Here is a 27,315-nt window from a genome sequence, read left to right as displayed (position 1 = left end):
CACTGTGCTATTATTACATTGGTCTTTACTATCTGTCTTACATTTTTAAATGTCATTAACTGTCATTATGAGCTACTAGTTTCTTTTATTTAATTGTCTTTTTCATGTGAGTTGTAGCTTCTGACTGTCGTGCATGTTTTCAACAGGAAAAGCTGTTAAAAAGCCACAATGTCTTCACTATGTTTGGCGACAATTAAAACACATCCTTCCTTGTATTATATCTTGAACACACCACTGACTTGAATATGCCTGAGTAAGCACTGGAAATGGTCCAGTCTTATTGTCATGGCCCTTCTTGTCATATTAACGTAAAGTATGTGGGAAGGAAGGGATTACAAATTAGGTTTAAACATTCATGTGACAATAGCCTTGACTACAATACACCCACAATGGAAGGAATGACAAAAGACATCCAAGAATGTTCTTCACTATAATCTGAAAACATCTGAAAACCTATTTTATTTTTAAAAAAAAAAACCCCAGATTCCTTCATGAATACTGCTCCTACTTTTGGTTGATATTATAAGTGTTGATATGCAGTCGCCCATTACCAGCAGCCCCATTAAAAGAGAGCTCAATAGCACAAGTACTTGACACATTATATCACATCAAACACTGTGCCGTATTAAAGCACTTAAAGCATTCACAGTTAAACTTAACAGAAGCAGAAGTGATTGGGAAGCAGTTCTTAATCTCATTGTAGTGATCTCAACAGACTGATGTAATATGTGGTTAAATTTCTAAATGAAATTTTATTGTGTTTTTTTAATAGACATTTTGACCCCCCCTTTCTTACTTTTAAGTCAACTTTAATCGCTTTCACATGTTGTTCAGATCTTGTTTTATTTAAAGTGAGTCCAAAACTGATTTGCTCTCTTATATGACTGAAAAAAGCAACAAATAGCTTTAAAAAATAGCTGAAATATTAAGTTATAAAAAAGAATTTCCATTGCAGAAGACTTCCCATCTTTAGGCTCACGGGTCCACATCGCCACTCGCTTGGTACAGCAGCATAATGAACCCTGCAAACGCTGCCTCTTCATTTCTTTAAAGGGCCTCTGATCCAGCTTTTTTTGTGCTGTCCAGCTGTGAAGGAGAATCTGTGATTTCTTATAGTCTGAAGGTCAGGGAATTGATGGTTTGATGGTCAGTGATGTATGAAGGACTGCAGTCTACCATTATACACAGACATATATTCACTTTTAGTCTGAAGCAGTTCAGCACCGATGGTTTATGTGCTGAGCAGAAGGAGAAAACCTTACTTGACGTAGGTTCTTGTGTTGCTTAAAATGTCTTTTTGATAGCATAGTGTGCATCATGTGGTAAATCTTCCAATCTTTTTGTCTTCATTATTTTGTCTCTTCTTTGTAAGAGTCTTTTTTATCTTTTTGGGTTGAAGTCTGTCCATTTTTGCATGTTTTCTACACTGCGCTTACAAAACGGGACAAGCTCTTCTGTTCTCTGGACCATCTGTTAAATTGTCACCCATGGGGATGCTTAGATTTAACCAACCAATAAATCACGTTGCATCACCAAAAGCCAGAAGCAGTGCATGAGTTTGGGAGGCAGCATCCTACAACAGATCATCCGATTTTTTTTCTGTTTACGCTCTGCTGCACCGTTTGATTGACTGATTGTCTCTTCGAGTTCTTTTCTCTAAACATAATGTTTTCATGCTATCCCGTCTGTCTTCCCGTTGTTTTCTTGTGTCTTCTTTTTAAGGAAAGAGAGCTTGTATTTTGTGTTGAGGATGATTCTCTTTGAATAGCCAGGACTGAAATGCACCTGTGAAGGTTTTCAGCATCATAATAACCACACTGGCTGCTCAGATCTAAGGACTTTAGATCTGACTAAGGCTTTAATCTTATCTCAGCTGCTGATCCCCAGGTATCAGTCTGATGTGTGTTATCTGTGCTTGTGTGTTCATCTGTAAGTGAAACATTCTTGCTTTTTTTTTTTGTCCCTCATCGGTCTGCAAGAAGGTTTATTGAACCCACTTTATATCCTGTAATTCCTGCTCACTTTCTGGTTGGGAGTACTGTTTTTTCAGTATATTAGCTAAATCCTCTGACAAACTTGCACAGCTGGCATTTCTGAGATACTGCCACCTCTCAGCACAAAATCCTGGTAGCCATTGCATTACAAAGTGAGGAAATTCACATGACGGTGATAATTTAATGAATCTCCCTGTGGGGCCTCATGTTTTTCAGCTATACAGAGCCCTGTATATTTGATGGATAACCCCTAAGTTAGGAAGGCTATCTTTGTAAAAGTAGGGCTTCATATATGGTAAATTCATTATTACTTAGTTTAACATAGCAGAGAGTTTTTTGGATGTCCCGTCTCCTCTTCTCCCCTTCGAGCGAACTTCACTGGTTTGTTTGTGTGCTGGATCAACAGCACAAGCAGTCCCTTCAATTACAGCCCTCAAGGTACAAATTAGTGGTTATTACACTGGGTGGAGAAGCTTCCCATTTTCCACTCCTTCATCTAAATACATATAAACCATAATTCAAGCCTAATGTGGTAATTTCTTGTCTTGTGTTTTATTGTGTTTCATCATATTAGCTGGCTGGTGATGATATGTTCATCCCTCTGGTGTGATGTGCTCCAGACTGCTGCAGCAGTCGACAGGCGGGGGAATTAAAAGAGGAGGTGGGACACGTATCTCTTCCCTGTCTCATTGCCCGTGGTCATTGGCTCCTGTGAAAGAGGGGACATTAATGACAGAGGGGCCCTTTGTGTGTGTCATGACCAGGCAGGCAATGACATTTAACAGAAGCAGCCAGTTAGAACTGATGGCACGCTTGCATACCGACAACTGTAGCCTGATGCTCTCTATCAGCATCAGGGAGGATTCAACTAGCCCAAAGCATCTTTTTTTTTTTTAACATATGTTGCCCATGGGAGGAAAACAGATACAATGGTGTATTAAAATAGTTGCTTTGTGTGCATTTTTTTTCTTCTTTTTTTTTAGAAACGTGGCACAAAGAAATGTTTTTCCTTCACATTACAAATGAACTCGAGGGATAAGAATAGAGATCCTGCCATCTGGAGTGTGTTGAGTTTGGTGTTCCAGTATTTGACAGGAAAATCTGTCCGTGTTTAGTCTGTGTTAAAATATTTTTGGCTGTTTATCTTGGATCGTGCCCACATCATTTAAGATCGACCCTTGTCTCAAACCTCAGGTTTCTAGTCTTTCTTTTAGTTTTCATAGTTGAATAAACCTTGGATTCGCCTCCTCGTGCATTTTTTTTCTTTCTTTCTTCATCCTTTGTCCTGCTCAGCTAGTAACACAGAGCAAAGGGAAGAGTAGGCCTGGGTTCCTCTGGTTATATTTAGCAATGAACAGATGCAGCGCACTGGAGTGGAACATACCGCCTCTGTTCGCTTTGCTGTGTGCGCTTGTGTGTTTTTGCGTGTCTTTGACTGTGACTCTTCCTTCAAACCCATTCTCCTATCATGCTCTGTTGACTCTGACTCAGCAGCACAACGCAGGACAACTGGGTCAGGACTGGGTTCTGCATATTAAACTACCTTGACAAAAAACAAAGCTTATTGTCAACTATGTGCTGCTCACTTTTAAAAAATGATTTTTTTTATATAATACAAGTACAAAATAATACTGCATAGAGGAGAAGTGTCAAACATTTAGCCCAGATGGGTCTGACTGGCTTCCTGAAATGCTCCAATCTAGCATTTAGAAACTACAGAGAAGGACAGCATACATTTAGAAGGCATCAAGTTGTGAAAATGTAAAGAGTGGTTGACCAAACTGTGACGACCTGCCATACCACACCAAAGTAAGGTGACCAAGTTATGCGACAGTGTTTCTTTGGTTTAGGAGAGTTGAGTTTGTTTGCGATGACCGTCCTTATTGATTGTTTTTTGAATGAGAAGGCTTTTTTTTTTTTTTTTTTTTTTTTTTTTAATTTTGCAAAGAAAGGAAAAGGAGTCATAAATACTTTCGGCTGCTTCTTTATTCTCGAGGAGCTGCCACATGTTATGGCATATTTTCATGCTGGGTGCCCTTCTTGATGCAATCCTTGCGTGTCTCCTCCCAGAACTGAACAATGTGTAAATCGCTACACTGTGGAGGCACCAAGTCCCCTCTGAGACGCTTGACATTTTTTAATGTTTGTCATTTTTCATGTTTGACAAAATAATTGTCAGATTAATCAATACAATGATTTCATTGCCATTCTGTTAATGTAAGTCGCTCTGTCCCCCCCCCCCTTTTTTTTTGCATTTACGAAATGTGTCATTCAAAAAATATGCAGCAAAACACAAACACGGTTTTTGCTTTTTGTTGTTAGCTTTGCTTTTTGTGCAGTCGTGACTCTTGCTTTTTAATTGGCCAACAAAAAAATATATATGAAAACAGATATAAGGAAGAAAGACTGACTTTTCTCACTTTAACATTGTGTCACTGCCCAGATGGTGTTATTTTGACAGAAAATAACATTTGCTGAATATGAAGCTGACACTCGATTTCTCCATGGTCCCATTGAAAGCGGGCTGTTACAGTGGGAGTAACATAAAAGGAGTTCTGGGTGTGGCTGGTTACGGAGGTAATTATAGGAGGAGATGGCAGAGGACCAGTCCATAGCTGTATGGCAGACCTATCTGTGATTGTTGTTTTTTCCTCTCCATCCCTGGCACTCTGATTGCAGGGCTGCTAGTGGTGAACATGTGCAGATGACCCTAAATGCACTTCCTTTCTGTCTCTGTATGTGCATATGACTATAAGGGAGCGACAGAAATCGTGTGTATGCATTCAGTTCCCATGAGAACAAAAATGTGAGATCCATGTTTAATATCACTACTATCAAGTCTTCTGTATCAGCTGTCATTAACTGGCCAGGATAATGGATGTGTAATAGCTGGAGATTGCAGCTACTTTATCACACCGAGAGAGTCAAGTGAAGCGCATCACTGAGAGCAGGAGTATTTGATTAGTTTTGTTTCTTGCATCCCACCCGATGTTAACCTCTCTCAGACAGCCCCTCCTTGTATTACTGGATAATGTAGAGTTAAATGCTCTCATCTGTAACTGGAGAGTCTAATGTTGACTGACGGGATGTGCTGGGACCCACAGGAAGCTGCTGAAACAATGGAATTTACTGTTTAAGAACCAACATTTCCAGTTCCTTCTCTGTGGCTATTATTTGGAATCAGCAGAGGAAATACAATATTATTTGTCGCCTGGAGGAAATACCATTTCTTTGTTTAAGCTCAGGGTTATCAACCTGAGATGGCTTGAAACATTCACAGAAAGCATTTTGGTCCATGTGTGACTTTGTGCCACAGATAGAAGGACACAGCCAGAGTGGAGCCTTCTCAGTTAAGCTGTGATCGAAAAAGCTATTGAGGCCTTCGTAGTTTTGCAGGACGTTTCTCTTTGTTCATCTCATCCTGATGTAGACGGTGTTATGATGGGGAACAGCTCTAGATGAACTGTCTGCTAGCTTCTGTAAGTTACTGTTTAAACAGTTGGTTAGTACTATAGCTGAGATGAGAAGGTTAGTACTACTCTGTGCTGTCACTGCTAACCTGCAGCAGCAGGCCATTAGCGCACCATTAGGACTGGAAACAGTTAGGCTGGCTTTGACTGAACACAACAGAAGTTTGTACTAGCAGTTATGCAGCTCTCTGTGTTTCATACCAGCCTCCCTCTGTTTCCAATCACTATGCTCAGCAGCTCAGCCAGCCAACAAAGCCATTCAACTATCAGCAAGAAAATTAACAGGAATTAAAACTTTCTTTAAAAGACAACATATTAGGTAATTTGAAAGAATGACTGGTGGCACCTGGAATTTTTATACCCAAATATCTTGACACGGTCACCTTTGCCTAACACCCTCTGCTTGGAAGTAAACCTTTTCTTAAGCAATAATCCTTCTGTCATCACCACAGGTGCCGTTTTATAATAGGCAGAAGTGTGTGTGCGTGTGTGTGCGTGTGTGTGTACGTCTGCATGATTGACTGTCCTGCTCTACACATAAGGGCAACTTGCCTACCGTTTAACATCTAATCGGTGCCAGCTGCAGCTTCCTCTGGAGAAGGGAGGTTTCTCCAGAGGCTTGCTGGTGTTACAGAGTTATCTTTGGGGATGTTTATGTTTGTTTTGAGTCTACTTTAATGTAAATAAAGTGGAAAACAAGTGTTTAAAGTTTCCATTATTACCATCTCATCATACAATACACACTTTTCTTATGGTAATTACCACTTGCAGAGTATAAACTGTGCAGCATTCTCCCAGAGAGCAGCTGTAATTTAGGGATTCTTTCTGCTATGGCCAGCATGAAACTACGCCTGCTTGTGTGGTCTTTATTTTGGGATTAAACAGTTGTGTTGATTTTTTTTTTTCATTACACATGATTTATCAGACCTTGGTTGCAGACAGTTTTTATGTGCTGTCCAACTTGTTTTTACTCCTACAAACACCTTGGTGGCAGAGGTGGAAGCAAAACTAAGGTCACCTAAGTAAAAGCAGCAGTAGCAGTATAGTATTTTTAAAGGATTTTTTTAATTACATTTTCCTATGAAATGTGGTATAGCAAAATTACAAAGTTACAAATGAAGTGAAAGCACTCTGGTCTGAAGTTTGTGCTTTCTTATTAGGACTCACATAATTGAGATCCACCACTGGGGGGCAGCATCCTCTAATGACCACACATGGCTCATGTCATTTGCCGGTTGGCTCTGTGTTGCCATGGTAACGGATCTGCTGGAATCAGGCTTGCAGGCTATGAGGATTGGAGACACAGAGGGCAGTGTTGAGCTTTAGGATGGCAGATGAATCCCAATCAGCAGCTGAGCAGAGCTTCACAGGCGCACAGCAAATACACTGATATGGTGGATATTTCCTAAAAACTGATGGCAAAAGCTGCTGACTACTTTTACATAAAAACCAATCACAGACACCTCCACAACACCGCTGGTGTTTGGATGCCTAAGCCTGTGGTTTGAATGGCATGTTTATTTCCACAGGCTTGATTGACAGGCAGTAGCAGTGACTCGTAGTGACGACAGCTGCTCTGTGGTACTATAGACTGCAGCTGCTTTGCACTGTCTTCTGCTGATGTTTTAGCCAGCCACGGCCATATGTTTGTGTGCTCTTGTCATCTGGCCAGCATGTTTTAATGCATGAGATTTTCTTTTCTTTTTATCCTCTTCAAATGTCTCTTCTAAAGACAAGCTCTTATGATAGCCTCTCCAATTAATATCACATGATCACGACGTGGATGCATTTTGTGTGTATTTATCTCTGCTTTCACAGTCACGTCAATAAATGTGAGAATGTGTAAATCTCTATCTCTTTAGATGTTTAAGTGCACATGCTGCGCCCCCAACCCCCAGCCTCCACCTCCATTTCCAAAATGAGACAGGGATGCATAACTAGATTTAAGGTTATGTAATGCTGACTGGAGGCATGGAGGATGTGTATAATCCACTCTTATTTGGGTTAAATCCATCTCTCTCCGGCGCTCTCTGTCAATCTGTAAAATGACAGGGGCCTCACATATTCACACATCTCTCTTCTGCCTCATCAGACTTGAAAAGCACCAATCTCTGTCACACACAGTCTTTTACCAGCCAGCTTCACAAACATCCTAACTCCCAAGAACCATCTTTCAAAGCGCTAATGTCTCTGGTGTCTCAGATTTTTCCCTGATGGAGTGATTTGATTGTTATGAAAATCAAGAATATCTTCTTCAACTTCTTAAAGGATCTATCTTATCATTTAGACACAGACTCTCTGTCATTTTCACTGACAAAATGATATGGCATTTTTTGGGCTGCATGTGTTCGTGAAAGACATTTATACTTACTATATCGCCCGTGTTTACCAAAACTAAGGTCTGATATTCATTATTAAATTAAGACAGGCATCATAATATGTAATTAATTTGATAATATGCCATAATAACTTTATATTACAGAAGATAAGATCAGAAAATATTCATATTTTACATAATAAAACTGTGACTATTGTAAATATGATCTTTGAGGAAAAGCATTTAACCATTGTCTTTTAACTAATTCATTGTCTCGCCTCAAATTCTTAACTATCCAAGCAGTTTTGCTGTAAGGATAGCATTGTTAGTCAGTCAGTCATTAACTACTACAAAGTAAATATGTCCTTTGGTACAAACATTTATTTTTCCCAGAGGATGAAGGCACTATTTCTTGTGATCCTCTATTTTTTTCCTGTAGCAACTGCAACACATTCATGGATGGAGCCTGTGTCACTGCTCTGTGTGTGGCTTATTTATAGATTTAAAAAATGCACACCAGGCCTAGTAAAGAGTACAAGCATCACAGTTTTGCTACTGTTTATTAACACTGCTGCCATCCTGGATCTGTGGACAAATCAGGGTTGGAAGGGTTTCTCCAACTATCTGAGTGGGAAGTTCCATTTGAAAATTCCAATTGCAACTCGAGATTTCTGACTTTCCACTTCCATAAGCCCTTGGTTCTTGTTTTTAGACTTCTTCTTTTACCAGAGCAGATTTTACTTGCTTACATATCTTCTTTTCTTAACCTGATTAAGAGACACCCATTCCTTATGGCCCATTCATACCCACCACATTGGACGCATTATGCACAAACACCAACACAACCAGCTCTGTACCAGTTACATCAGTACTGAGAGTGTGGGTACTTGCTGCAGTATTCTCCTGAACAATAGGTGTCACCACTCAGACAAAACCTCAATAACAGCACTATTACAGGAGGAGAAGAGACCAAACACAGATTCAAGGAAGCTGCACATTTTTTTAATCACATAATTTTCTTCCAGAAAGTTCAATCTGCTGCAGGATCTCTCTCTGTATTATCTATGAATCATTGAGAGGTACACAACCAGCCAAAACAACACCAAAGTGGAGCTTGTGCAAGCGGATATGACAGATTACTGTGCAGAATTCAATGACTCTGTAGACTTTACACTATATATCTATTTGCTGCTACAGGTTAAAACATTTTTTTTTCACATTACATCACAGATATTAATATTTTCCCATGTTATAAGGTATATCAGATTCAAATCAAAAATGTATATGTTCAGTGCAGTAGTATGTGCCTTTTTAAAAAAACAAAAACGAAAAAAGAACAACAGTACTATAAAGACTGTGTTTAGGAGAGACTAGTTGTGGATTAGCAGTAGCTGTATGAGAATGTCCAGTACATTCCCAGTAACAATACATCGCTCTTAGCGTACACAATACATGGATCTCCATTCAGCTCATGCTGAATTGAACAATTCACCATTTCCATTGTTCAAACAATCTGTGGAACACAGCCGCGCCGTCGTCGCTGAGATATTATCTCCTCTTTTTACACCACATCTGGTTGTTTTTGTTGCATTTTAAAGCTTTGCCTTTGTTTGTGTCACATGCTGCTGGAAAACTGCTTTAAATAGGTCAAGAAAAAAATGGTGTTTTAGTTAACGTCCTTGAACATGGTAAGAAATTGAAAAAAAAAAATCCTAGGCCCCTTTTTCTTGCTGTAATAAAAATATATCAGAAATTGTGACACAGCTAATATGTATCAAATCAAACCATGAATTTTCCATGAGAGGAGTGCTTATTTTGTTCAACATCTTTATAGAAATAATTTTTAATTTTACAGTTTAACTTGCAGAAGGCTGCATCTTCACCACCAAACCATTTGCTCATTTGCTTTGGACAACAGCATTTGTAATTAAAAATCCAGGTAGAATATAAATAAACGGCATATAAAGTGTATACACACACACACACACACACACACACACACACACACACACACACACACACACACACATACACATGCCACAGTGGTGCAGTGGTAATCTGTGATCCACATGCCTATAATCCTCATAAATATTGAATATTTGATGACTTTCTCATTGATGGAGCATGACACCTAGGCAGCCCACCCTCTGCTAACTATAACACCCATGGGAGCAGGGGGGTTGTTCCTGACAGCGGTCTTATCTCAGGGAAAGCATCTGAGCCAGCAAAACTGACAAGACAGTAAAGGCGCCCGCTAATGTATGTGTAACATATCTTATTTTAGATGAAGCACTGTTTGTATAAATCAAATCGCTACAGACATGAAAATAGCAAAGGATACAGTGATTCAAAAAAATGTGTGCATGTGTTAAAGCGGTGTGTGTGTGTGTGTGTGTGTGTGTGTGTGTGTGTGTGTGCTTGCATGTCTGAGAGAGTATACTGTTGTATCTGTTTTTCCTTTTACAATCTGACTTCTGCTTGCCTAGCAGGGACCGTAATGATGGTCGTCAGCACTGGCTGGTTGCTAGGTAACAATTACCTGACTGTGCTTTGCTTGCACTGAATTACACGGTGGGCTATGTGTGTGTGTGTGTGTGTGTATGTGTGTGTGTGTGTGTGTGTGTGTGTGTGTGTGTGTGTGTGTGTGTATGTGTGTGTACAGAAACTGAAACATACAAGAACGTAGAATCTATAAAAATTGGAGCCACTGTCTCCAATTTTAGGGCAGAAAACACCCAGGAGCAGAATCACTGTCTGAATCTTAGCTGTAAACTTATTCTCAACTTCTATTTCAATATTGTTTTCACAGAGCTTCAAATTTGTGTGTAAACAAACTGTTTTGGAACTGTAATCTCATTTTTCCTTCATGTTTGGTTTAGATGTTTTTTGTTACTCTAGTGTAAGAAGCTTAATTCTCTGCGCCTCGTATTATTGGTGTTACTTCAGTGGTGCTCAAGTGTTTATAGTCGTGTCCAAGTAGAGGGTGGTGGGGTGGATGTGACGAGGGGCAGATGATGATGTCACGTTACACGAAACCTCAGGATAGATGACCAGTAGTTTGGGGTTTTTTTTTCCTTCTGATGATTCTGCTTTGTCTCTTTTTTTGTAATGTTTTTCCTACTTCTGAATAGAATTTTTTCCAAATCCTGCCTCCTTCCTGGCTTAGACTTCTCCACCCTGAAAAGCCTTTACTGAAACTAAAGGGTTTTAGTAAAAGTACTTTACTGAAACTCTACAGCTATGGCATTTCCAGGTCTACCTGTTCTCTGCCATTATGAAAACCATGTTCTTATTTGAACTCAAACCATTAATCATTCTATTAACTTGAACAAACTTTTATCTTTTAAATTTTGCTTAATCATTGTCAAACGAAGGTTAAAAATATGTGCTGTATGACCTGCTCCTTGGAGGTGTACTAATTCAGGAAACAATCATACTGATCTTATTCATAGATTAGAGATACCCTACTGACACTGTTCGCTTAGGTCAGCAGTAGTTAGTCACTTCATGGATCAGCTGGATCCCAGTTGACAGAACCTTTATTTTACATTTCAAGAGAATGTAGCTGTGGTCTACCATATTCATTCCTCTTTTCTCTCACATTACAAGAGCCAGATAATTGGCCCTTTTTATTTTACTGTAATGTTAAATTCCCTCCAAGTCCCATCAGTTGTAAAGTAAACACTACCTACTCAGTAAGGACACTGACCCTGGCATCAGGAAGCACAGCTCAAGGAGAGACTCCTCTACTATGAACTGATCCCGACAGGAGGCCATGGCACCTCCCCCAAGAACTGCATGCCAGCTCTCCCAGACATGGATGATATATTTGGAGATCATTAAATGGTCCTAAATGAGACCCTGGCGTGAGAGCGAGCTCTGACCATCTGGCCCCATTGTGAGCGCCGGAGCTCTGTTCAAACTCAGCCAGCAGCATCCTCACGCCTGATTGGATGGTTGATGAGTGTGCATGAATATTCCAGCCAATCAGACAGCCTTATAAACAATTACCCAAACCTCCCTCAGTCTCTACCTTTCCCAAATAAACGGACCATCCTAGTACATAGTGTGTGTGTTTCCAAACTGTTCTTAAGGCCCTAACTCTTTTTTTACGTTAGTCCCATAGTAAGCACCACTAATTCTCTTTCGGTTTCATGAATGTGTTGACCTTGTCATATTATCACATATTTACTGTATTCTTCACTATGAATCAGATGTATGTGTAACAAGTTATTGTTTATTTACTGTCTGAGAAAGGTCTGGTCCTCTGTCACTATTTGAACAATGGAAATGCCGTGGCCTTTCATGACATTACTTGAGGTTGAATGAAAGCATGTCAGCAGTGAAAAGATGTCCTTTTTTTTAGGTTTATTTACTTGAGCTGTTTTTGTCTGGCCATGTTTTCCAGGTCACAAGCTCAACAAGGATCTGAAGCACTACCTGAGCTTGAGGTTTCAGAAGTCTTCCCCTGACCACGAACTGCAGAAGACAATCCGAGCCAACTTGTATCGTCATGCTGTGCCTTGTGAGTATTACTTTTTGTTATTTGGGTGTTTTGTTTTTTTTTTACATAATTTCTTCATCACTGGCTTATTTTATGCCTTGTTTACCATTCAGTCTTTTTTAATTTAATCCTTTCCTTTTTTTTATAAATTATTCTGTTAGTCTTTATGTCCCTGTCATCATTTAAAATTCGCACAAGCTTTGCTTCTAATCAGCGAAAAGGGAAACATGTATTTTTCAAACACACTCGCTGTCATTTTTCTTATTACTGCCCATTAAAGCCACTTGTGTTGACCACGCCAGAGTACCATTTTTGCAGCTGTCTCACATCACTGTGAAAGATACAAAAAGCGTGGCTCAAGCCAAACACCCCGCGCTGTGCCAGACTCCACAGCTGGGCTGAGTTACGTCACAAACAGTTGGATGTGGGGCTGGGTGACACAGCCCAGCTTTACTCAGTTCATTTTCCTACTGTACTCATGTCACGTTTGTGTTTTCAAAGCATTTTGCTTGAATTATGTTGGCCACGAGGCTTGAGGCCTTAAGTGTTTCAGCAAAGCAGCACAGTAGATGTTTTCAGCTTGCAAGTGTCTGTTAATGTTTCCCCCTGAGAACTTTATCTGATTATGATATGTACAGACATTAATTAAACAGGCACAACAGAGATCAGCATCACCATGACCACTCGCTCCTGTTTCTCTGAAATGGAACTTGGTGTTGGTTTGCATGTGTTTGCATTGCAGTGCTTCCTAATAAAATGTGGCTTCTAGTCTAATGGATTTTTTTCTCTCCCTGGGTCACTCTCTTGTTCTTTGCCTTTTCGCTCTTTGCTCCCCATCTCTGGGTGTCTTTCTCTTACGCTCAACCATGTGACTGGTAAATCTGCCTCTCTGAGCCTCACCCGGTGCCCTCCCTGGGATTATGATGTTCTGATATATTGAAAATAGATTCCTGTCCGATTATGTGATGAGCATGTTGGACTCTTACAAAGTTCATTGTATGATGGAGAGGCCCCTGTGTGCTAGGACAGTGTTGACATAAACATCAAAATGAAAACTAAACAACAAGAGATTTTCAAAATAATGCTACTGTAAGGTGGTCTAAGAGAGACCCAAATGATTGCAAGGTTTTGTTTCTATTTTTTTTACTTTTTTCCCTAAGAAATTGTGGATACAAATAGAGATACAAAAATCACTTCCATTTTAGAGATAACTGTCAGCAGATTTAGTAAAACCTTTTAAGATGTCTTTAACTGCAAGAAATTAATCTTTGGGTCATTGCACACTGGTTTTTATTTTTACAAGAGCGCTTTTATTAAGAGGCTGCACTTTTATCATAGCTGACTGATAAAATCCACAAGAGAGGAAATGTACCAGTGCAACTGAATTGTCATCATGAAGGTTGGTTTAAGTCTCTAAGGTCAGTGAGGAGTGAGATGTAGGCAGGACTGTGCTTTGTATGCTCTCTCTCAAAGACCCTCAATGTTTTTAGAGCTCTTATACTGTGCTGTTTGTGCATGACTTGTGATACAGTGTTTAACTGATCCGTCATTGACCTTAAAGACACTCCTAACAAATATGTACAGAACAAACCTCTACATAGCTAAACTTAGCTGTTAACAGGACTAAATATCAGTGTCAGGGACCAAACAGTAAGGCACATGGGGCAAATATGTAAGAAGTATTTTTTTAATCATTTTTAATTAAATGAAAAATTGTAACACTGTCCACAAAATCCCAAATGGTGTAAAGACGTCCAAAAACTCAAAATAAATTCAACAAAAGAAAACCAAAACTGAGATTAGGTTAATATAACTAACTTCACCTAACAATTCAGGCACACGGATTTAATGTAGACACAGGTTAGACAGAAAACGGTGGGGCACTTAGACAAACAATAACAATGAACGAACTTAGAAAACGTTAAAATAACATCAGTCAACTAATATTTTTTTACAAATCAAGATTAACTTATATCAGATATAGTCATATTTCTAATATATATCTATATAGATTTTTTTTCAAGTCTCCCTCCCAATTTCATATCCCCTGTTTTCAGTCCACTGTTGGACTCTTCCATTTCCTGCTCATATTGTATAAAAATCTCTCTAACCCAGCAAGTCAGTTTTTCGGAGCATGGGTGAAACACTTAGGGTAAGTGTTACTAGTAAATAAATTAAAAAAAAGCCTTGGACAGAACTGGTCACTATGTACTGAGATTAGAAAACAAATGCTTTAAGGAAAAGTAATATCAAAGCAAAACTATGTGCCAAATTCTTTATTTAATTATGTTTGTGTGAAAGATAAATTAAAAAAAATTTGAACACTGAAGGGTGTCTGGTGGAGCCACTACAGCCAGTAACATGTTCACAATGCTGATATGTAGCTGGTGTAATCTACCAGATTTGCAACAATAATTTAGCATGTGATTAGCACTAAACACAGTCTGATCAAGGATATTGGTTTTGCTGGTTTGGCGTCAAGGTTGTTGAAACGACTGATAAAAAAACGAGAAACGGTCATAATAGCAGTCCAATATAATATATACCAACATGACACTTTGCTGAATATAATTAGCCAATTACATGGCAGCAAGCTAATGCATTGACGTGGTCAAGATGACCTGTTGTAGTTCAAAGCAAAGATCTGAATGAGGAAGAAAGGTGATTTTAAGTTACTCTGAATGGTTGTTGGTGCCAGATGGGCTTGACTAAATATTTCGCTCCACTGGAATTTTCCCACAGGACCATCCATAGAGCTTGCAGAGAAACACTGGAAAAACATAAAAATATCCAGAAGGCGACAGTATTTTGTATTGTCCTCAGAAGAGAATAGCCAGACTGCTTTAAGCTGATGGAAAACAAACAGTAGCACAATGACTTGTTGCACTTGCTGTATGCAGAAGAAAATGTAAGATTGGAAAATGTTGCCTGGTGTGAGTCTACTTCTACTTCTACATCTAGCTGGTAGGGTCAGAATTTAACCATGAAAGTATGGATCCAACCTGCCTTGTATTAAAAATTCAGGCTGATGATAGTGGTGTAATGGTTTTGGGATATTTTCTTGGCACATTTTGGGCCCCATAGTACCAGCTGAGCATTGTTTAAACATCACAGCCTGGATGACGATTGTCACTGACCCCGTCAAACCCTTTATAGCCACAGTGTGCCAATTTTCTAATGGTTGCTTCCAGCAGGAAATGTCACAAAGCTCAAGACAGATCAAACTGGTTTCTTCAACATGAAAATGATTTCACTGTACTCAAATGACCTCCACTGTCACCAGATATCTTGCACAGGAAATTTGCATCATGGGTGAGCAGCCAACATGTTTGCAGCAACTACTTGATGCTGTCATGTTAATGTGGACTAAAATCTCTAAGGAATGTTTCTAGCATATTGTTGAATATACATATATATATTCAACAAGTTATATACCACAAAGAAGGCACTTTGGAAAGCAAAGGGGGTTAAACCCAGAACTGGTAAGGTATATCTCATGAATTGTCTGGGTACATTGTTGAGGGAACATAAACATCTGTCATTTATCAGAATTTTATGAGTATTAACGTACATGTTAGAGACTAATTTTTGACGCATGACGTCAATATCTTCACACATTTACTATAGATTACAATCCCCTACTGCTCTTTCACTGGGCATATCATTAATTTGTCGTTTTAAAACAATACTATAATGTGACACTTACACTCAAAAATATTTTCCACTACTAATCAGTCGCTGCTTATATTGAATGTTCTTTCAATTCATTTATTTGGTTTGAAGAAAATATTGAAACTGTGTCCAGACTTGTTAGTTTTTGGCTGGTAGTTTTTGGCTGGTATCCTTAGATATGTATATAGTTTTGTATATATTATCCATCCAGAACCTTTTTCTCGTGATGTCTACTCCTTTGTTAACCAGCTATTTGTTTTATTTTTTTTCAACCACCTTCTCCACAGATGGGGATGGTGGCTTTCTCTACATGCATTGATTTTATACCCCAGTGTTTGTAGGACTACTGTGATAGTACTGTGTATGAGCTCATTGGTTTCAGTGATTCTGATAGTAGGGCTGGAGGTGGTTTCACATCTGAACGCATTCTTGTCTGTTGGGACTTTGTCACTGAGCTTAGGGAGTCGTGTCCTTGGTTTTGTGGCTACCTTGGCCACATCATTCATTTTCAGCTCAGCAGATGCTACTGCTACAGCAGTTGGGTGGGCATTATGTAGCTCAGCTAGAGTACTCCAGTCTATCAGGGTCAGCTCATTATGTCTACACTGCTCACTACTGTTCATATTGTTCTGTACTTTGGATCTTCAGCTTCAATAGTAGCTTTCTTATACTGATGTTATAGCATTGAGCTACCAGGTCAATGTGGATGTTTGCCTTCCACTTATCCATGGTACATTCATTGTAACATGCTGTGGCTTGGCTCAGCTTGGATAGTAGCATTCAATTAACTCTCCTTGTCCATGACTTGTTCCACTAGCCCACCTCTCATCAGTATTTGATGGTTCTCCAACACCTTGCTAAGCTGGGTAACAACTGAACCAGTATGGCTTTAGTTGCATCTCTTGATCATCTTCCAAGGTAGGGTTGGGGTTCTAGCCTCGAGGTCCTTACTGGATGCATGGTTTGACCAGGATTCGAACCCCGACCTATTGTTCCAAAGACTATCCAGCTGCTATATATAAAGCAGCTGGAGAGACACACAAAGACACACAGACATATTGTCTTGTGGCCCTTTTGGGGTTACAACAGTGTGTGTGTGTATATATATGTATATGTGTATATATATATATATATGTATATGTGTATATATATATATATATATGTATATGTGTATATATATATATATATATGTATATGTGTATATATATATATATATATGTATATGTGTATATATATATATATATATGTATATGTGTATATATATATATAACATTGAAACGTTTATATTGTTTACCCCCTTTCTCCCTTTTCCTGTTCCGCCTGCTCACCCTTTAGTGACTTGCTATCCCTGCCACCTCCTTTATAGTGTCTCTACCACAAACAGACACACACATGCAAATATAGTCTTAGCATGACAAGGCAGAATAACAAAAGCAGTCAAATAAAGGACACACTTCTCAGCCCTGTGCTTCCTTTGTCTGTGTCTCTCGTGTCTCCTCCCCCTTTCCTGGGTACATGTGTTGCTCCCACTCCACTTGGTTGACTCGAACAGGTGCCTTTAGCGCTGACACTATCTGAGGTATTTCTTTTTGCTTTCGGGCTTGTGTGTGTGTTTATAGTAGAGCACCTCTGCCTCAACCCACCCTCTTCTCCCGCATATCCCCGCTGATACAGATGGCCATTGTTATCATGTGCAGCAAATGTCACAATTGATAGACAAGTTGCTCTCTCGTGGGATTCATTTCTCTCTCACATCTACAGCTGCTGCTTGCGGATGAGGGTTATCTCAGCGTTTTGAGCCACAGAGTGAATCAATCTTCCCTCCCCCACCTGATCTCTCCCTCCCTCCGTCGCTCTCTCTCTGCTCCCTCACTCTGTCGTTCTCCTCTCTTCACATCAAATCCTCCTGTGAGTGTCAGCGTTCCTGTGGCTCGGCGGTGGCTGCTGCCTTCCTCAGTCTCTCTCTGTCACACTCTAGCTGCTCCCACCGTGTCCCTGCCTCTACTGCTCTCACCCACCATCTCCTGCTCGCTCTCTCTCTTTCTCCCTCCCCTCCTTGCTATCTTTCACTCCCTCGCTTCCTTGTTTTCCACTCCACTGCCGATCTTGGGGAAGTCATTGTGGGAGACAAATTTCTCTGTTTGCCGTTCACACAAAGAAAGGGATTACGGGTTGATTTGTTGGCTCCGGGCTCTCTCTGCATCCAGGCAAGTGGCAGCTCCTTATTCTATCCTTATTCGCTCCTTCTTTTTTTTCGCTCTCACCATCATCCACGATCCAAAGCCTGTGATGTATGCATGGTAGTGTGTGTGTGGTTGATGCTGTGTATATAGGCTAAGGGAATCAGGGAAGGTGGGGGTAGGGGTGGGAATTATGTGAGGGAAAGAGGGGGGGGGGAGGCAGGCACACTTGGAGCAGGCACGTCCAACCCAGAGGGACAGATGGCCAGTAGCCCTGGTGCTTTTTCCTCTTTGGTTTTCTAATTCACCCTGCAGGCTTTGTATAAGGCCCACTAATACACAGACCTTCTTTTCAAGAAGCAAGAGATGGCTGCTCTCTTTAGCTAGAAGAAGGAGGGGGGGCATCTGTATGTGATGAACGGACAAGGTATACGAGAGGAAGGAGGAGGGGGCTGCTCTAGAGGCAGAGCAGGTTTTTAAGAAGGGGTTACTACAGGAGAGAAGAGAAGATATGAGGAGCTGAGAGGGAATGGAGAGGGGGGTCATCAGCCTTGAATACATGGAGGTCAGGTCCAGATGCTGCTCAAACAAAAGGGCTTCTCTGGGGGAACGGCAGGGGGAAGCGTGGCACTCGCCATTGTGTGTGTCGCTGCATTGCAGGGTGCTGCTGGGGAGCCTCATGCTAATGATGGCCATTCATTCTTGTAACGGATGAGTGGGCCCCAGCTTCTGTTTGCCTTCTTTTCACATACACACGGTTTATATTTTGTTCGTGACCAAATATCAGCCGCGTTAACACACAATTCTCTCTAGAAAAAGCAGAGGAAGGAAAAATGATGGCTTCTAAGCTCACTGAGGAAGCTGGGCAAATATGTGTTTTTGCATAGTAATGATGCATGAGGACAGGTGCAGCCTCTGTGTTCAAGGACTTTGTGAGGTTTATGTTTAATGCATGTGGTGTTTGTTTTTAGTACATTTTGCAGATACAGTCACAAATGACTATTATTTCCTACTATTAGAGTAAATAACAGAACCAATTTTCAAATCTGCAAAAGAACTGCAGATCTTCTTCCTTGTTTGTCACTGTGATTGGCAAGTGGGTGAAAGTCAGCCCTGGAGGCTATGGTCCTCTGTTGTTTTGTTATTGACAATTTCTTTCAGGCCCTTTTCTTATGGTACACTATTCAGAATTACCGTTGTCAAAGCACAACCTCTGTTTCTCTTTCTATTTCTGCACTTGGAGTTAAGAACAAACTGTACTCTGAGCCTGGTCTTACATCAACTTAATCAATACTGCTGAAGAACCACTGTGATCATGAATATAAAGTGAGGCTCACAATAATGTTATTGTTATTTAAAATCCTCATTCTGCTTTCCTCATCAAGCTCATACATATAAGACAGCCATGCTTTGATCTTGTGAATACTCAAGTAAGGATGTGAAAACCGTTGAGAGGCTAGTCTCAGTCACTCGGGTCAAGTTAAGGTGATCAGGCCCTGATTAATGAACCACTAGCTTGTTCTTTAACTGTAGAAGTATTCATGTACTGTAGTTCTCTCAGTTTAGCTCGGGGTGATTGCACTCCCTGCATGCTCAGACTAGACTCGTACTTCAGCAAAAGTAGAGCCCTTTGCCTCACATGAAGGAAAAAAAAAAAAAAAGCTTGCGTGTTTAGAGAATATTTTTGACTAGCTGGCAGTCAAGCTAGCTGGTTAGCTGTTAGTGTTGTGTGTGACAATGACACCTCTTTTGAACTTTTTGAGTTCAGTGAACTAAACTGTGTAAATAAACTGGCTGAACAAGGATTCTTTGTTGTGATCATGAAGACTAGTGTGTGTGTGTGTGTGTCTGTGTGTCTGTGTGTCTGTCTGTCTCGTGATGATTTGGATCTGCTGTGGTGGCCAGCTAGTCTACATTCTAGCTAGCCAGTTCCTCCAAGCAGTGGCCATGACTGTGGCTCAAAATGTCTACAATCAGATAAAGTCAATCTTCATATAGCTGCGGTATCAGAGTTTGGATCAACACTCCCTTACTCATGATAAAGCCATAGTTGTTGTCAAATTGCACCCAGATTATTGCCCGACTGGTGCATTAACTACATGACATATTAAGAATGGACCGAACCTCATAATGTCCTTGAGGGCTTTTCTTTCTTATATCGTAACTGGTTAATTGAGTAGTGCATTTGTCCGTTTTGCAAAGTGTAAGTGATGAGCACAGTTTTACATGGCAAATTGGTTGTGTTTTTAGAACTATTTTTAGAAACATTACATTTCAAGGTTGGCTTGAAATCCTTTAAATCATTGATTTTTGTACACATTAAACAAGTTATTTATATTATTTATGTGAACATATTCATCATATATATTTTATTATTCTAAGTATATGGTACTGTTAGACATAATCTCTGTTTAGAATGAGCCTTCCTGCTCCTAGTCATTAAGCTAAGCTAGGCTAATCTGCTTGCTATAGTTTCATTTCAGTGTGCATATACCAGAGTGCTTTTGATCTTCTCTAACTCTCACTAATTTTTCACTGCAGCAGTGCTATTATAAGTTACTTTTTTACTTCTAGTTGTGGTACAATGAGGGCTTATGTTGAAGTTGGACCACGTGAATCCGAACAAAAAGCTGCAGTCCTCTTCCCTCAGGGATGCTCCGGGGTTTTGTGGTCAGGATGCCTGGGCAGCAGTCCATGTCTGCACAGGTACAGACCTGTGCTTACAAAGGTTTCCTTTGGTCAGCCATTAGGAGCTTAATCCCTGAAAGTTACTAATTAAGTCAAGCCTCTCCGGACTAGTCTGGTCAAAGGATAGTAAACGGATCCAACCAGCAAACGCCGTACATAAGCATTTAGTAGACTATATGTGGCAATATATGTGGTATTGTTCTTCTACTGTATTCCCCTCTCATCTTTCTGTGCTGTATTCCCTTCTTTAACCCAGTGTTCAACCTTAGGGAGGTTTTCTCAGTCAAGGCACCTGCACAAAGCTGGCTGTATATCACGAGGGACCATGTGTTAGGTAATGCCAAGAGTCTATATTTATGACTAAGATAGCTGGAGAAGGGTAGAACAGAAAGGCAGATGAGAGAGAGAGAGAGAGAGAGGGAGAGAGAGAGAGAGAGAGAGAGAGAGTGGGGGGGGGGGGGGGGGGCGGCAGTGGGCGGGAGTATGCAAGGGGCTGTGGGGCTGCAGCCATTGGCCTCAGACAGGAACTGGAGTGTGAATAGCTCACATTGGCTTAGCCTCTAAGCTGGGCTGGACCTCTAATTTGCTCTGCTTGTGGAGCTTTGAAGAAAAACGGCAGCTGCCTACTAGCTGCCTGCCTGAATGAGTTTGCAAGCTGGGAGCTAGCACTTGCTCACAGACAGCTGGATGATCCATGGATGGTTTGGATGGAGCAAGAAAAGCAGAATTCATCCTGCTTGGATTTATCTTTTTGAATATTTCTGTGGAATAACCAGAGAGAACGGGCACAGAAGCAGCGGCGTAGAGGTAATCTGTGACATTTACTACTTCTCCTGGGAATGATGCCGTGTCTTCCGGGATTACGTTGAAAGAGATGTGGGTGGGGAGAATAGATGGATACACAGAGGCAGAAATGCAGGCAGGTGGATTTTTAACAGACTGTGGGAACCGGTGCTTATGCAGATTTGTGGTGTGATATTGATAAGCTGTGATGTGTTGTGCTGTGCGTCTTTGATGACGAGGGCTCTCTTAATCGCACACATGCATTATTGTCAGTCTGAGCTGATGTTTGATTAGCGGCTCACTTTAAACACTGATCTGTTGACACACTACCGTAGGAGGACATTTTGCCCTGCCCCTGGCTCCTGCAGCTACATCTTTTTCTTTCTGTCATCCACCTTTCCATTTCTCCCCTTCTTTGAGTCACCCTTTCTTGTGCACTAGCTAATCTGTTCTCCTCTCAGCTTTGCCTTTTAAATGAAAGCTCCTTTCTTCCTTTCCCATCTTGGGTTTTATTTCTGCACCGGTTTCTAGTAGAAGGCGAAAAACCCACAAAAACCCCAAACTGAAATCTTAATGTTATTTCATTAGATTTACAGCTAATAACGCTTCGGATTTTATATGCTTGCCCACTATTCATTTTCAGTTACCCTCCCTTATTCTTCGTCCCCATATTGAAAAGGAGGGAGCTGTGGAAGCAGCAGGAGAGCAGTGGCTGGACTCGGCAGTGAGGGCTGTTGTGGCGCGAGCTGAAAGAATGCCCTGTTGTGCTGGGCAGCAGCAGTATTGTGTGTCTGGCCTCCTTCTCTTTAATGGGCAACTCCATCATTCCTTTATTGAAACAATCACAGCGAGAAACCTTTTCTATGTTTAATAATAAATAAATAAATAGGCTCTTTGATAAAGGGCCGGGTATTGTTTGAAAACTTTCTATTGTAGTCCCAATAAAATAAAAGTGCTACACACAGTGCTGGCAAAATACTTTCTTGTGCGAGCATGATTTTTCTGTATTTCATGAAAGCAGCATTAAGGTCTTTGACGTCTTAAATGTTCAATCTCATCTAAACATTAATAGTTGTAAGGAAAAACACATAGATTGTGAAGATGGTTTCATATTTTATTTAAAATGTTACCATCTGATCAAAAACCAAATAAGCAAAGGTATAAATCGGAAACTGTTCAGGTTGAATAGCAGGGCTATCCAAGTTATTTTCCTAATACCATTTTCATAATAAATATTAGCTTATAAAATGTTAAAAACTAGAGATGACAAATGTCATTTACAAGTCCTCCAGGCCCTGTAGTAAGCTTGTTCTGTCTGACAAACAGTCCAGAACACAAACATATTTAGTCGTGTAAAACAGAGAAAAGAGTGAAATATTCAGATTTGAGAAGCTGAGACTGGAGAATCTTTTGCATTATTACTGAGGGTGTTTTTTTGGCATTTCATAGACCCATTAGCTGACAGCCATCCATACACTCACACAGTTTTACTACAAAAATAGTACTGACATACATGCTTACGGGTGACATAGATACTCTACGCATTTCTTTTTGATAGTTTTTCAAATCTGCCTTTTTTGCCTCTGTTTCCTTGTGGGAGACAGGAGGAGACATTGCAGCACCTCGCTGAACCATCCCCAGCACACTGGTAGTTAACTGAACCTGCTACAGCATGGCATGCTCCTAGCAGCTCCTCAGCCCCTGATAGGATGTGGAGTGGGATTGCTATTTGCTTAATCATTAATCTGAGGGCCTCCACTACATTGATTCTCTCCCTGTTCCCCTTCATCAATCATTATGGGCCAGCATTTCCTTTAATGGGGGATAGAAGTGCTGATTGAACACAGCCATGGTACTGGGGACATAAAAATCATCTTGGTCCTGATCAGGGCTACAAAAAACAGGTCCAGAACCTGTCCAACTCAGCAACAGCAGCAGACTTCTAGCCTTCAAGCATCAAAATGAGGCTGGAGTCTTTAATTAATTTTATGTTCAAATTATGTTCCTAAAACCTAAAATAGAAAAATATCTTATAATATGATGCATTTGTCCTATTATCTTTGCTAAAGACTTGTCCAGCTCACACCATAATGGATGCAAATGGCCACCTAACCATAGTTTGCGGTTGAGAAGCTTCCATCATCTGACCAGTGTATTAAGGGACTACTTGTGTGGATGAGGCCTTAAAGTGCTCCCTCAATCAATGCAGCTCCAGTAATTGGCTTAGAGGCCCAAGACAGTTCCATGCTAACTCCCTGCGCGACTGTTTGCTTTCTCTGCCCCGCCTCTGCTCGGTCTGCTCTGAGATGTTCATGTAATTTCTTCTAACGTCACCTCTCAGCCTCTGTTTTCATAACACACACCCTCCCCATCAACACAAAGATGTGTGTTTATTCTGGAAACAATGCCCCAAAATATGCTCTCGCTGTGGTTTAGATGCTGTACACAGGACTGTTACAAGCACATGTGATAAGATTGGGTTTCTTAAGAATATAAAGTTTGTTCTTTTATTTTATTATGACTCTAATTAAATAAATAATCCAGCTGCTGTTTTCATTACTGAAACACTCAGAGCATTGTCTGACATTAATTTGCTAAAATCCAGCCATCAGGTTAATCTCGCTCTCAGGTCAGTGCTTGTTCTTTTGTGTTCTCCCTCCTGCTATGCTCACGCTCACAACCAGCAGGGGTTAAAAACAGCAGATGTTTGGCTGAAACGGTGTGCGTGTGTCCCTGTGTGTGTCTACAAGTTTGCCTATGTCTGTTAGACAATGAGTGGAAGCTCCTCAGACCATCAACAGCAGGAAGGCGATTGAGGGTATCAGATGTCACCAAAGTGCCGTCGGCCCACTGCCTATTGTTAATACTCAGGACGGTTTTCACCTGGATTTGTGTGTTTGTGTGCGTTCGGATGCAATTGTTCTTGTGGTGGCAGTGGTGTGCGCACACAAGGAATGTTTTTTTGCGTCATTTTACAAACTCATTAAGATTTCGCTGTCACTGGCCATTTGTCTTTGATATCTGATATATACATTTTATATATGGGAGAAAAGATCTCAGCAAATCAACTGAGTTTGAGGTCATGTAATTGCAGTCAGAGAGGTCATCTTGGCCCCAGGTAACTGAACCATACTGACCCAAAGGTCAGAAGAGGACAACGTGAGCACAGGACGTAGTCAGCTTCTCGCACTTTGCTTGACATCCTGCATTTCACCTCTCAATGTAAATAACAACATCAAAAGAGGAACGATTTTGCAGTGAGAAGCAGAATCTTATCAGATGGCTTCACATGAGCAGAAAACAGACTCTTCAAACTGCACTTTTTTGCTTGGCAGCCTCAGCCCATCCTAAACTGTTATAATAATAAACATGTTGTTGTTTTTCGGCTTTTGAAAAATTCTTCAGATGGCCCACAGGAGCCCTTTCAGTAATGTACCATGAACCAAGTCTCAGGTGAAACAGCTAAAATATTCTACAAATTCAGGGTTTGGGTGGGTCTTCTACTGATAGATTAATAGATTTAGTGCAGATTTACAGTGATCTATAAACTGTGCTGGTGTTTTGTTTTTTTTCTACACAAGTACACAGACAAGAGAACTTGTCTGTGTACTTTTTTGCATTTGTGTTCATATATAAAATACAGGTGAAGTAAACCTCAAATATTATTTGCTATACCTACAAATTGCTGAAGCAGCTAGATTATTCTCTTTATTGGGAACCCACCCATATCTTCACCTGGTATCTTGGGGTAAGCAGGATTTCACCCCTTAACCTGTATACCTGACGAGGTTAGTTAGGCTCCACCTGTGAGCTACGACCATCCACAACCATCTCGAGCTGATGTTGGCTGCTGTGATTATCTCCCCAGTGGCTTTCTTCAGTTGTTTGTTCGGGCTCCAGCTGGATTTTCTGAAAAAATAGCACAGTGATGATGCGATCCTTCGGCCTCATTAGCCAGATCTTAGTAACTGTCTTTCTTCAGTCCATGAGATGGATAGCCTTTCACAAACTTGCCCCTCCCAAGGCATATATATTCACCATAAGCAAGAGTTCATGCAAGTGGTTGTTTCTGTTTTTTGAGCTAAATGCTAATGTGCTAATGTGAAAGCAAGATCGTGTTTACAGTGTTCATCATCATCAAGTCGTTTTCGTCACCTCTGGAAAAAAAGATTTTGGTGGTGGTGCAGTGGTTGTTGCTGCTTTCCCACAGCAAGAAGGTCCTAGGTTTAAATCTAATGGTTAGCATGGTTAGCATGTTCCCCCTGTGAGCACATGGATACTCTTGCTTCCTTCCTTAGTCCAAACACATGCTTGCTAGGTTAACTACTGATTCAAAACACTAGCCTTCCATGCTAATATTTGCTAATTAGTGAGTTGCCATAGAAATCCATTCAACAATTACTGAGATGGGTTAATTAAAAACCTGAACATACTTTATTTCTTTATGCAGTAGATAGTGATGCTAATGGAAAAATCACAGATCATCACTTTGTAGTTTTTATCGTCAGAAATCCAATATTTGTAATATTTCAGGTTGGACAAAGGAAGATGATCAGGTCACAAGAACCTTACCATGCTGCTGACATAGTCTACCCATAAAACACTATGATTATAAAGTGTAATTTAAATCAAATATTTGAAAAATGTCCATTTCAGATATTCTCTACTTTCTTTCCCCCTCATTTTTAGCTTGTAAGTGCAACATTAGAACCAGATCTCACCTTTATTCCTTTTACTCATGTATAGTGCATTATGTTAAATGTGGATATCCCTGGTAGGCCTGAACCACTTTTATACAATACAAACATTCACTCAGCTACATGAATGAAATATTTAGTCAGCCTCCACAGACAACAGCTTCTCCCGCAGCACAAACTCTCATAGCTTTCATCAGGCCAGCAGAAAAGGCTGCTGTGCAACTTAATTGCATGCAAAAAAAATTCTTCTTCTTCTTCTTCTTCTTCTTCTTCTTCTTCTAACAGTGTAATGTAAAAAGACTGTTTACACTGGTCAAACCATTTTTATGTTTATCTGTGACCTTTGTGCAAACACTCACTGGTTTGGTGGTAGCTCAGTATTTGTGTTGATAATGTAGAGCAATATAAGATGAAAAATATGGATTTTTCACTGCCAAAACAGTGAAAGTTAAGCCTTGTGCATTGTAAAAGATTCAGAAGCCAGATGGCCTTAGAATCTGCTTTTCTCTGAAGCTAGATAAAATGGCCTCTAAATGTTTTGCCGCTCATCACTCGGGTGGGAGCTCATTTACAGCGTGCAGAAGCGTTCAAATAGATCTGGAGAATGTAAACTCTGAATTATATCCAAGTCAAACTTAAGATAAATGGAAGTGGAAGTAGATGTGAAATGTAGAAATAAAGTTCTCTAAAGCAATTATTTGTATGACTTCATGAGAAAGCTTAAATATAATAATCCTGGCCAATGTAATCCTTGAAGTCATGGAATATAAATAAATCAGTCATCATATTTGTGGCCAAGACATGTCAAGGAAGAGGCCTGGAGATGGTAAGACCAGCACAGTCACTCAATAGTTGTTGATAATACGATTTCCTTCTATTTGTGGCACCTAGCTGAGAGAAGAGGTTTCTCTTTTGAACAATTTTGAGTCTTTCTGAGCTGTGAGCCTTCATCGCATACATCCTCTTAACCCCCATACGCTCCGAGACAAAGACAGTCGCAATACGTGTGA

General features: G+C 40.3%; 1 protein-coding gene across 9 annotated transcripts in view; it reads left to right on the top strand.

Annotated features, from left to right (window-relative positions):
* The window catches only part of LOC134618944 (membrane-associated guanylate kinase, WW and PDZ domain-containing protein 1-like), an 89,517-nt gene that overhangs the window by 15,111 nt on the left and 47,091 nt on the right, over positions 1-27,315 (top strand). For all 9 annotated transcript variants that reach the window (XM_063464586.1, XM_063464585.1, XM_063464583.1 and 6 more), the window contains exon 2: positions 12,190-12,306. In XM_063464586.1, the coding sequence (XP_063320656.1) occupies positions 12,190-12,306 (117 nt within the window). The remainder of the gene's footprint in view (positions 1-12,189; positions 12,307-27,315) is intronic.

The sequence above is a fragment of the Pelmatolapia mariae genome, linkage group LG20, assembly GCF_036321145.2.
Source record: "Pelmatolapia mariae isolate MD_Pm_ZW linkage group LG20, Pm_UMD_F_2, whole genome shotgun sequence".
NCBI classification, from domain to species: Eukaryota; Metazoa; Chordata; class Actinopteri; order Cichliformes; family Cichlidae; genus Pelmatolapia; species Pelmatolapia mariae.
Note: the sequence above shows the minus strand (reverse complement) of the source record. Positions and strands in the feature narration are given on the sequence as shown.